General features: G+C 35.5%; 1 protein-coding gene across 2 annotated transcripts in view; it reads right to left on the bottom strand.

Moving 5' to 3' along the window:
* LOC106712784 (dual specificity tyrosine-phosphorylation-regulated kinase 2) overlaps window positions 1-12383 on the bottom strand; it is a 44546-nt gene extending 32163 nt beyond the window's left edge. The window contains exon 1 of one of the 2 annotated variants that reach the window (XM_045677812.1): window positions 12236-12383. In XM_045677812.1, coding sequence (XP_045533768.1) covers window positions 12236-12250 — 15 coding nt within the window. In that variant the 5' untranslated portion in view covers window positions 12251-12383. Of the gene's footprint in view, window positions 1-8262; window positions 8409-12235 lie in introns of those variants that run through there. The other variant, XM_045677805.1, reaches the window with a different exon arrangement.
* Window positions 12384-13443: the final 1060 nt, after the last annotated feature.

Genomic DNA, 13443 nt, shown 5'->3' with positions numbered 1-13443 from the left:
AGTCAAATTTGACTTGTCTGGTATGTATGGATGTGAAAAGTAAATTGAAATATACATACATAACTATAATATGTATAACTTCTTAGTAAATATTTATTATAATACAATGACATTTTAATTCAACTGATTTTCTTATGAAATATAAAGGAACAGATATTTTCACATGTCAAGGGAACAAGGAAAATTTGTGTTGATTTTGAGTGACGGCGTTATTAGTATACGCGTTAAGTAAACGTGCTTTATATAAAGTGTTACTGACGTAATGAAAAGGGATGATATTAAGGTTACATCAATAGCGTATGATATATGTCGCCATCAGAAGAAATTAACGTTAATAAATCGAAATTAGAACACGAGCCGCGTTCGAAGAGACTTCTTGTTAGTGATGCAACGGAAGTGTCTTACCGGAACCAGAAACGGAAACAGATGTCAAAAATAAATTTTAGCAGAAACGGAAACGGAAACGGAAGCGGAAACAGAAGTGTAAATAATAAAATTAATAAATCGTTGAATTCAATCCCAAAAAGACACAAGTGTGCGCCATTACCGCTAAAAAACAACCCTTTGTCGTAGATCTTCGTTTTGAGGGCACTCCCCTGGTAGCCTCAGCCAGTATCGGTATTCTCGGCGTTGACATATCGAGTGACGTTCAGTTTCGCGGTCACTTGGAAGACAAGGCCTAGCTGGCCTCCAAAAAGCTGGGTGTGCTCAGTAGGGCGAAGCAGTATTTCCAACCGGGCCACCGCCTACAACTGTACAAGGCGCAAGTTCGGCCCCACATGGAATACTGCTCGCACCTCTGGGCGGGAGCACCCCAATACCAGCTTCTTCCATTTGACCGCATACAACGGAGAGCGACTCGAATCGTCAACGACCGAGCTCTTACCGATCGGCTTGATACTCTGGCCTTGCGGAGGGACGTCAGTTCCCTCTGCATCTTTTATCGTTTGTACCACGGGGAGTGTTCCGAAGAACTGTTTGGAACGATTCCTGCCGCCGAGTTTCGTCATCGGACGACCCGACAGACCGCCAGGTACCATCCATACCATCTGGACGGCTGGCATTCCACAACAGTGCGGTTCTCGCGAAATTTCTTGCCGCGCACGGCCGCGTTGTGGAATGGTCTGTCCTCGGCGGTATTTCCAAACCACTACGACTTAGGGTCCTTCAAGAAGCGAGCGTATCACCATCTCAAAGGCCGGCAACGCATTTGCGATTCCTCTGGTATTGCAGATGTCCATGGGCGTCGATGAACACCTTGGTGTTCCCGCTGCTCGTTAGCCCCCTTCTCTTATAAAAAAAAAAAAAAAAAACATATTTACAAATTTTTTTTTGGTAAGAACAGTTTGTATTCGTTTTTAATTTGTTAAGGCATTGGATATCGGTGTCCTTTAGCCTTCATATATGTATTTTTACTGTGCTGCAATAAGTTAAAATACGTTTTTTTTTAATTTATTTTCAGGAAACAAAATTACACTATTTACAAATTAATGTTCGCCAAACCACTCGTGTTGATAAACGACAAATATATTTCTTTATTAATGCATTCACTGCTGACCACTCGGATCCGAGTGGGCAGAGCTATTAGTAGCGGCGCCTCCCCCTCGGATCCGAGCGAGGGGCCCGTTCACTTTGTAGTAGCCAGTAAGCCGCCGGCGTTTGAAGCGAGTCCATGTTGCTTTGTGTGGCCACTCTGGCAATATTGTCAACTAACGAAAAAGAGTATTAGTTTCATTCTTACAGTGTTGTAGTGATTCACGTTCGTACGGAGGCAAACATACAAATATCTTGTATCACATGAAGCTAAGGCTGAACTTAATGTTATGTATGTATATTTTTTAAATATATGTATGTCCTGTATGTGTGTGTACGTGTGTGTGTATACATTTATGTTTATGTGTGTGTGTGTGTATGAAATGTTACAAGATCTTGAACCGAGAAGATAAAAGCTGGTTTTGATTAGTATCCTTACATGTTTTACTCAATATTCTGGAATTTGATGAAAAACTTGACTTTGTCAAAATCTTGTAACATAAACAAAAGCACGAAATGCAATCGTGGAACAAATATCTACATATTAGTGAACTAAACCATTGCCATCCCTAGCGCTCAGAATAATGATCCCTAGCGCTCAAAATGATGATCCCTAGCGCTCAAATACAAAAAACATTATTAATTTATCTATATGTTCAAACACTCCCAGATATACTAAATAAAAATTCACCATAAAAAGTTTTAGCTCCCAGCTGTTACCTTTTTTTATTTTGTAAACAGTGAATGTGTTAAGTATCAAAAACACCAAATCTAGATTAGAAAAAGATATAATTATTAGGCACTTGACTTGCAATCTGCAGGGCCTGGGTTCGAATCCCGCTATGTACCAATGTGTTTTTCGATTTAGATATTTACATTTATCCGACGTTCCTACGGTGAAGGAAAACATAGTGATGCTGCCTGCACATATCTGAGAAAAAAAAATTAATGATATGTGTGAAGTCAACCCGCTCTGGGCCAGCGTGGTTGACTATGGCCTAGTCACCCCTAATTTGGGGTAGGCTCCGAGCCCCTCAGTGGGGATGTATAGTGAGCTGATGATAATAATGATGATGATATATTACATGGTTATCACTTATTCAAAAGTAAATTTAATAACTCGTAAGTATTAAATAGTCACATTTTGCCAGTTGTCAAATTTTATATGGACAACAACTAGACAGTTTACTCCAGCAAGAGAAACTGATTGTTTCAAATAGCAGCAGCAAATATTACGCGCTTAAATTCACGAAAAAGTACGTAAACAAACAAATGCGACAAGTGCCGAAAGGCCGCGCACGGACTGCGCGTCTCGCGCCGCGCATTTGGATCTCTCAGCCGTCGTAAAGTTCCGTTTTATCTCCGTTATAAAAGTTGCGGAAACAGAAGCAGAAACGGATGTTGAAAAGCATGCGGAACTTCCGCACTTGCGGAAACGGAAACAGACATCCGTTGCATCACTACTTCTTGTACGATGTGCGTCTGACATTGGTCATTCTGGAAATATGGATCGTAGCTAAAGCATTGTTTGTTGTACATGAGCCTGTGAATCAATTTTAACGAGTTGAGAAGTTATAACCAGTGTATTCCTTGAATCCGATATTACGCAGATCTTATATATTTGCCGGCCGTTATATATTTGTAAAAAAACATACCTACAAAAAAATCAAAATGAATTCAATTCAGATTCATAAGCACTATTACTATATTTTTTTTATAATTATTTTACAATCTAAAGAGATTTAATTTACTTTATTTGTTAAGATATTGGTTACAATTTTATCCTTGCAAAGTAAGTTATTAGTTTAAAAAAAAAGTACGTGTAATTCTTCGCAGACAAAACTTATATTTACTACCTAGCATCTTATACATAACAACATAAAATACGACATATTAGGATTAAGTGAAGTTAGAAGATTAGGAGAAGGTATAGAAGAGCATGAAAATTATATATTTTGTTATAAAGGAGAAAGATGTGGTATGTTTGGAGTTGGCTTTCTGATAAAAAAACACTTACGACCACATATAGAAGAATTCGTTGGAGTATCCGATAGGATCGCTATACTAAATATTAAACTTCCGATTAAAAATAAAAAAGAGATCTGGTCTATCGTTCAAGTCTATGCACCCACCGACTCAAACAAACCAGAAGACATAAAAAGATCAGAAATGTTTTACGAGAATCTACATTCAGTTGTACAAACATGTCATAAAAATTTGATATTAATGGGCGACTTCAACGCAAGGGTCGGAAAGGCTACAATCGGAGAAGAAAACATAATTGGCAAGTTTGGTATTGGAAGAAGGAGCTCGAATGGAAAGAAGTTGATTAATTTTGCATGGGAGAATAAATTAAGTATAACAAATAGCTTCTTTAATATAAAACCCCGGAAAAAATGGACATGGGTTTCACCGGATGGAAAAAACAAAAATGAAATAGATTACATTCTATGCAATAATATTAAAATCGTAAAAAACATAAACATTATCAACAACCTAAACTTTAACACAGACCACAGAATGGTAAGAATGGCCTTGAAACTGACGTTAAATAAACAATCAAGAAAACACTTTAACAAAGAACCATGTCCAAAAACTATCATTAATATTAGCGAAGAAGACATACACAGAACAGTTAGAAAATCTGAGGAAATCATAAGTGGTATAGATAGTGTAGAAGAACAATACGATAAATTTATAAAAACTATCAAAGATCTTACAAAAAAGACGTATGGGAGAAAAAGAATAACTTTATCACCAGAAACGCAAGATTTAATCGAAAAAAGAAAACGAATGCTCTCGAATAGGAAAGAAAATCAACTAGAAATTAGGAATATAAGTAAAACTATAAATATACGAATACGACAAGATATCAAAGCAAATAGAGATCGGACAATATCAACATATATAGAAAAAACCGGAGGAGTAAATAAAGCTTTTAAACGTCTTGAAAATAAAGTAGATTGGATGACAAAATTAAACAAAAGAGATGGGCACAGTTCAGGAAAGAGAAAAGACATTTTGGAAACAGCTACAGATTTCTACAGAAGCCTATATAGTTCCGATATAAGAACTCACGGTATGAAGTCAGAACATAAATACTCTACTGATGAGACAATCCCCGCGATAATTACTTCTGAAGTCGAAAATGCTATAGAAACACAAAAAAATGGCATAGCAACAGGACCTGACAATATATCTAATGAAATACTAAAGATAGGGATTAAATCTATTGCACCAATTTTAACAAAAATTTTCAACAATATACTAACAACAGAAATCATACCTAGAGATTGGACCACATCTACCATCACTTTAATACACAAAAAAGGAAGTAAAACAGACATAGGCAACTATAGACCTATCAGCCTAATGTCCAACATTTATAAAATATTCTCAAAAGTACTATTAAAAAGAATAACCACCACCCTAGATGCACATCAGCCTAAAGAACAGGCAGGCTTTAGGAGTAACTTCTCAACAATAGACCACATACACGTAGTAAAGCAAATTATCCAAAAATATAATGAATACAATATGAACTATTACATCGGATTCATAGACTATAATAAAGCATTCGATTCATTAGAACACGAAGCTATATGGACCGCATTGAAATTACAAGGCGTAGATAACAAATATATAAGAATCTTACAAAAACTATATTCCAATTGCAAATCTGTGATTAAAATTGAAAGCACTGGCCCAGAGTTTCCAATAAAGAGAGGCGTGAGACAGGGAGACCCAATATCACCCAAGCTCTTCTCCGCTGTCCTTGAAATGGTGTTTAGAAACCTAGAGTGGAGCCACAGAGGTTTAAATATTGACGGTGTCAAGCTTAGTCATTTGAGGTTTGCAGATGACATTGTTGTTTTCTCAGAATGTCCTCTATTACTCGAGAAGATGATACAAGAATTAGCTTTTGAAAGTGGCAAAGTCGGTCTTACCATGAACACCAACAAAACAAAAATTCTCACAAATTCCACGAAATACAAAGTCACAGTCAACGACAAAATTATGGAATACGTAGATGAATATATATATTTAGGACATCTTATTGCTACAACAGACTGCACTGGTAAAGAAATTCAAAGAAGAGTAACCAATACCTGGAAGAGGTATTGGTCCTTAAAGGAAGTTATGAAAAATAAAAATATAACAATGAAACATAAAAGGAAAGTATTTAATATCTGCATTTTGCCTTGTTTATCATATGCGTGTCAGACGTGGGCATTAACAAATAAACAACTCAATAAGTTAAAGGTTTGTCAAAATTCTATAGAAAGAAGTGTACTCGGAGTAAGGCTTAAGGATAAAACAACATTGAAACATAATAAAGAAAAAACACAATTTAACAACATAACTAATACTGTAAGAAAACTAAAATGGCGTTGGTCAGGACACATGATGAGAGAAAAGAAGGAAAAATGGTCTAGATTGGTTACAGAATGGTACCCACGTCAGGGAAAGAGAAACAAAGGAAGGCAGATAAAGAGATGGGAAGACGACCTCAAAAAAGTTGCAGGTCGTTTGTGGACGAGAGAAGCCAGGGACAGACAGAAGTGGAAATCTTTAGAGGAGGCCTTTGTCCAAGGACAAGCTGTAGATTAAGGTTAACAGTCGCCGGTTTAAATTTATTTTTTGTTATTAAACAATGTTAAAACTTGTAAAAAATCTTCAGCAATAAAGGCTTTATTATTATTATTATTATTCTTTTATATTAATTCTGTCTCCGCCTGGCTGGTTTTTATATGATAGATAAGGTAAATAAATAATGGTAAAATAAAAACTAATAAATATACTACGTATTTACGATAAATACATATGTATAAAACCTAAATTACACACTATACATACATAAATACATAAATAATCCTAGCCAGGCGGGATTCCCTCGGCAGGGGAGACCAGACGGCCAAGGGTCAGGGAGAAAGGGAAAGAAACCGGCGGACAATTCGGGCGGTATCGAGAAGCACCGCTTTCTGCATTTGAGCTCGGAGCACACCGTCCCGGAGCCCCAGCCTCCTCAAGTATCCAGAGAGGCTGACTGGAATTAAACCGTTTGCAGAAACCACTATCGGTATAATTTCAGTCGACAAGCTACCCCACATGTCAGAAACCTCGTGTGCCAAGTCTAGATATTTTCTTTTCTTCTCTGTTGCGGCATTCTCGAGATTCTCGTCATGGGGGATCGCTATGTCTACCAAAAATACCCCTGACTTTGCCCGGTCCATCAGCACAATGTCAGGCTTATTCGCTGGAATAGTCCTGTCTGTGATGATGGACCGGTCCCAGTAGAGTCTGGCGCGGTTATTTTCGAGCACGGCTTCCGGGACGTACTTATAATAAGGCAGTCTAACATCCAGAAGACCATACTTCAGAGCGAGCTCCTGATGGACAATCCGGGCTACTAAGTTGTGTCTGTGCAGATACTCAGTGTTAGAAAGCGCCGAACAACCGGAGATAACATGCCTAAGTGACTCGCCGGGACGGCGACATGCTCGACAAATGTCGACGGTGCCGTCCTTTAGGATGTATCTCCGATAGTTGTTGGTCTTAATAACCTGATCCTGTATCGCACAGACAAAACCCTCGGTTTCCCCGAAAAGGTCCCCGAAGCGTAGCCAGTGGTGGGATGATACTGTATCTACGAAGGGCTCATGAAGAGCCTTGTAGAACCTCCCGTGGAGCTCTTTCTCTTTCCATATTGCCTCCCGGTCAGAGACGCTCTGCACTGCCGGGTCCTGCCATTGCTCGTTGGCCAAGGATAGGGGGGTTAGTCCTTTATCACAAGATATGACATCTGTGTGGATTCCATCACCCGATTTCGCCAAATAGTAGCTACGTTTATTATTATTATTATTAATATATCTTATACATATCCAGGTGTACAATTTTATAATAATAAATAATACAACTGTACAAATTTTCTCCACACTAGTTACACATAGTAATAATAAAACATATTGTCGTAACATACGACACCGTCTTTATATGTCCTGACATAGACCTTAATCGACTATCGTAAAAAGTCAAGACACCATAAAAAGTCTGTATCAACTTGCATCATGTCATCCTTCTCATCCGCTTTGAAAAAATAGAGATAACAACATGTGTTACTATATTTGGAACATTTTCTTATGGGAAATGTTAAAATGAACATTTATACGAATAGGATCAAACTATGCATATGTATTTTAAAGTTATATTTTTAATACTGTTTATAAGATAAATTTGAAATTCGTAAACTTTAACATGTATATAGTATACATTAGAAGGGATTATGTATTTTGGATTTTATATAACATTTTAGTTACAGAGAGATGTATTTTTTAAGAAATCCTACTATTCTTCTCTTATATTTAAAGTCCAGAGACAAGATGTTCTACGAATTTGTTCATTAAATCTTAATTCAGTCTAATTGCTTTTTTATGGCTCTCAGCTTGCGGATTGGGCTAGTCTCAAGTATTTTCAGTTATAAAAACATTAAATTAATATTAACTCATAACGAAAAATCTCTAGCAGATTCTAATACCTATCTTCAAATTATTTAACTGAACACTTTGAGTCATAAATAAAATAGTTTTTTAATCTATCTCACTGTAATAATAAGGTAATATTAACGTTATTGAATATAAAGCTATGAATACGATGAAAACCAATTCTATAAGCTATAAACGCTATGCTTTTAAGAAAACGCAGCTGAACTACGTCATCAGTTGCACTTACTGCAGGTCGTTGCGCTGGTGCACTGTCCACACCCATCTTCAAGCACTAAACTAAAAGAAACTATAACATAGTTAAGCACAACCGTGTCGCAGGCTTGATGCTTTATTTATTTTCAGGCCTCAGCCGCGGAGCAGCTTCGCGTTAGATCCCATCCTTAGCTCTCGAGTTACTGAATACTGAAAACTTGTAGTGATGTGACATGATGAATTGAATTTTAATACAAATTTATTTATTTCATTTTATTAGTTTATGCTCTATATTATCGTTGGTTACGTGATTAGATCCTATAATGAGAACTATGTGGTTTTTGAAATTTTCAACGAAGACTACATAAATGTGAATCAACGGATAATTACAAATACATTTTTAAGTATTAAAACAATTTTAAATCTCAGAATGTCTTGAAAGCATTAATAAATAACTATCTTAGCAATATTTAAAAACGGAGAGGAATATTTTTACATCTACAAATACAAAAAAAATATCGATAATCCCATACAAGTCTACATCACTAGCTTTTAGCTGGCTTGTTGTTGGCGTCGGCGCAGTGCGCCTCTCTACAGCCTCTTCAATTCATCTGTCGAATGCATTGCATTCTCATATTTATACTCTTACTGATAAGACATTATTTTGTATATCACACAACTTGCCCTTCAATTTTGAAGTATGGTATAAACGAGAAACGGCAAATAGAGACTTTCACTGATAATTATATCACTTTCATTATGAAGTGTTTAAAAGAACATATTTAAAAGGTATTTTATATATATTTAAAACATATCTAAATAAATAGAAGAAATTTACAGATAAGAATTTGAAGACGTGAATTTCCACTAAATAAAAAACATATTCTCGTCCCTCACATTCTATTTAAAAAGAACAGAGATAACATATTTTACACATATATAACATATAAATAAAATGTTATCAAGTACCAGGAGTTCATAGCTTGCATACCGGTGCGCAATAACTCCGAGGGTACCAGGATGACAGCGCCCTCTAGCGCTACAAATAAAACTAATATCTCACAGTCGTATACAGCCCGGTACGTAAGCCAGTTCTTTCTGACGTCATAGCGTCTGTGAGAGTGAATTATACGAACGTCTCTACAACTTAATGGTTATATATTTCACTTGCATTTGAATGAAAAGCTAGTTTTTATTTATGCCCTGATTTTAAATTTACTATACATGATCGGCAGTTGTATATTATTGCTCATTAACGGATTTTTTCTTATCCTTGACTGATTTTGAAGAAGAACCAGCCTAAACATCGTTTATCAGATTAACTGTCGAATGTTTTGCTAACTTGTTAATAGCTCGGAACACTATGCCATCACAAGGGTTGCGTTGGCCACACATATTAAACTTTGCGAATAAAATTATCGGTTGTACTTTGGCAAATGTCCAAACACCAGGTATAAGCCTTCGTGGATTTAATATATTTAGTTACGTATAAGTTTTAACAAACGAAATTAATTTTATCCTAATTTTCATTGAAATTGAATTATTTATAAAACACGTGCCCTTATCTACTAGCGTAGTGGAGCTACGGTAGATCTACGCAACTTCGTAGCTCTCAAACAAACAGCACGTTCCACTCGAAGGCAACGCAATTATACGGACGAAGCCGTAGCAATGAACGCTTTAGAACAATACGTACTCGCAACGCAAACGTTAGCAAAGCTTATTGAATACAAAGGGATTTCGTTTCAAGTATTTGATTTTCAACCTTGTAGAAATGTCTATTGGAAAGAACTTGACATGAAAAGAATTATTATTTGTGTTAATTCATTATTTAATATTTTATTTTAATAAGTAAAATTGCTATAGACCCAAAATTTTATAATCTTACTGGACAAAATTAAATAAATAAGTTATGTGAGAAGGGAACCAATTTTAAAGCATTATTTTGTATATTAACCTTTAGTGTTAAAAATGTCGAACATGATATACCAAACTACCATTATTCTTAATAAAGATATTTTCACTTTAATTTACTTACAAGGCTCTTGTTTCTCTGATTTCAGAAAATCAACTAACAACTAGTTGTCAAATAAAGAAAGCCTTTGGACTACGAAGTGGCAATTTATTTCTATCGCGTTATTTGAATTAACTGAGAAAGAGACGACTTATTAAGATTTATGTTGGCAAATTAAATTCCTATCACCTTTGAGGTGAAGAAATTAAGCAAATAAACAAATTAACACTGTATTTAATTATTTATATTAATTACTTTCAAAGCTTCCTTTTCCTTTATTAGTATCAGAGTTTAGGGAATTATAAAAGATAAGTACTGCTAACTTTATGCTTATTTATAATAAAAAAATTTAACTTACAAATTCAATTAGAGGCAACTTTTATTTAGTATAGTTTTCAGTTCAGTAATGGCTTAACAACTGAACCATAGATGGTCTAACTTCTTCTTTGCTCAAAGAAGTATTTTTTTTTATAAGAGAAGGGGGCAAACGAGCAGCGGGAACACCAAGGTGTTCATCGACGCCCATGGACATCTGCAATACCAGAGGAATCGCAGATGTACAGTACTGTACAGTAAAAAAATCTATTCTCTTCCAAAGTAATAAAGAAATAATAAGATTGTACATGTTACTAAAAAAGTTAACCGAACTCCCATGGGCACCGTCGAACATCAAAATCCTTACCGTCGGTCCTACATCTTGCGATTACAATGTGTTTTCTTTTGTTTTATTTCTTATATTATTCCGTTACTAAACTTTAAGAAACTAAAAATATATAAGTACATTTTTGTACAATACTAAAGCAACGACTAACAATACATAGAACTAGAAAAGCAAACGAAATTTTCTGTATGGAATTTTTAATTCTTTCAAATTGGTTATAATATTTTACTTGTGAAAAGAAAATAGGTCGCTGGGTTATGTAGTCGAGCATAGGCTACTACTACAGTTGAGTGTGGAATAATCAACGCTACGTGATGGGAATACAATTCCGTATTCAACGTAATATGAGGATACAATGTCAAGTAGCTAACTAAAATCCGTATTACAAATGAAATAACATATAAATCTACGAATGAGTCATTTAAAGATTAGTTAAGTAATCATTTAGTGTGATTTCTTGCACTTATCTACGACTTCGGTTAGTGTGATTTCGAGGAGCGTCGGTGGCTCAAGGGTTAAGCACTTGACTTGCAATCATTAGGTCCTGGGTTCGAATCCCGCCGTTCTTACGGTGAAGGAAAACATCGTGATGCAACCTGCACATATCTGAGAAGAAACTCAATAATATGTTTCAAGTGAACCAACCCGCACTGGGCCAGCGGGGTTGACTATGGCCTAGTCACCCCTAACTTGGGTTAGGTTCCGAGCCCCTCAGTGGTGATGTATAGTGAGCTGATGATAAAGCTACTGACTCCCTTATTGCCCATTTAATTATTCTGAGTATCTTTTAGAAAATAACCAGATTAAATAACAAATGCTGGTAGCTATTCCGAAGATACATTTATATATATGATCAATAATGCAGCATCAATAACCGTTTTTCAAATTTAACGCATGCGAATAATACGTTACAATATCTTCTCAAGTTTGGCAACATTCTTAGCACTTGGTACATTAAGAATAGTTATATAAAATGCCTACAATGATGGTCACATAACCATAAGTATCTTTTATCACTATTACAAGTGTTTTATATATTTTATTTTATCCTTTTTGTAGCATTTCTGTCAATGGAACCATTTTATAAAATTATAACTTATCTACGAGTATACTAAGTAATATTGTATAGACTATAAACTTGATCGTTTGTTAGCATTGAATTGGCTCTGAAACGAAACTGCTGAGGCGACTTAAAAAATTCTTGGGAAGCTACATTAATCCCGAGTGTTAGGCTATATTTATTACTAGATTTTTTCTAAATTCCTGGCGAACGAAGTCTCGGGCAATTGCTAGTCTGAAATAAATTATTACATAAAACTTGATTTCACTTACGCCGTATAGGATCATATCGAAAGATTTCGCTTCGGCCACTTGTTGCACGTACAATATAATTGTTTCAGTTTATACGAAATTCTTGGTTTGACACTAAAACTTTATGAGTTAAACATTAGTTTTTATTAAGTTCGTAAGATATATGAAAATTAAAAACTAGAATAAATTTGGTTTAAAAGTAAAAACTAGATGATTATCACTTAGTCTTATTTTACGTTAACAAAGTCACTTTACAGCACTGTATTTTTATTTTTAATTAAAATACTTCACTCTTCCAATTCATAATTTGTTAAATGTCAAAGTATTATTTCCAAAGGTCGTATAGTCGGGACGTCTGCACGGGGAGGCTGCCGGGACGGCACTGGGGGCTGGGGGTGAGTTCGCAACCCCCTGTCCGACGAAGGGCGGGGCCGATGTCGACCGGAGGCTTTAATTCAGTTACACTGTGAACTTGAGTAATATTATTTATAAAATTTAAAGCATTTACGAATATTAAATATAAACACATTTTTGAAGACAGACTAATCTTACTAATATTATAAATGCGAATGTTTAGACGGATGTCTGTTTGAAGGTATCTCCGGGACGGCTAAACGAATCTTGATGATATTTGGCATAAATGTAGATCACAGCCTGGGAGAACACATAGGCTACTTAGTACGTTTTTATTTAAATCCCGTGGGCACGGAGTAGCGGACGACAGCTACTATAACATATGTATAGAAATATTTTTGTCCTCTCCACCAAATAAAAGAAACAGATGAAGAGAAAAAAAATCAATAAAGTTAATTTGGGTTAAAATATTGGTTATTTTTATTTGACATATGCCGCTTTTTCTCTTCGTTGGTGCTATATCACGTATTCGTTGGATTATAGCCTCACTGCTAGTAACTCACGGCATCACTCTCTGTTTATTTTTGAACCACTACACAGATGTTGTGGCCTAAAATAAAGCATAATGAGATGGTCACGCGACAGTTTAAACCTGCAGATTTTCACATGTTTTATCTTCTTATATTTCTCTAGTCTAGAAGCAAAATATTTTAAGATAATGTCTTTTATTTTTTTATGTACTATATTTATTTATAAAGGTTATATTTATTTATAGTATTCCAAGATTATTGTATGATGTTAATGTAGATGGAGGCAATATTTCGTCATTGAGCAACGGTTTTTGTGCGTAATGCCGTCGGCAGCGTGCCCGCGAA

The sequence above is a fragment of the Papilio machaon genome, chromosome 1 (genome assembly GCF_912999745.1).
Source record: "Papilio machaon chromosome 1, ilPapMach1.1, whole genome shotgun sequence".
NCBI lineage: Eukaryota > Metazoa > Arthropoda > Insecta > Lepidoptera > Papilionidae > Papilio > Papilio machaon.
The sequence above is the reverse complement of the archived record's forward strand: the minus strand, read 5'-3'. Positions and strand labels throughout refer to the sequence as shown.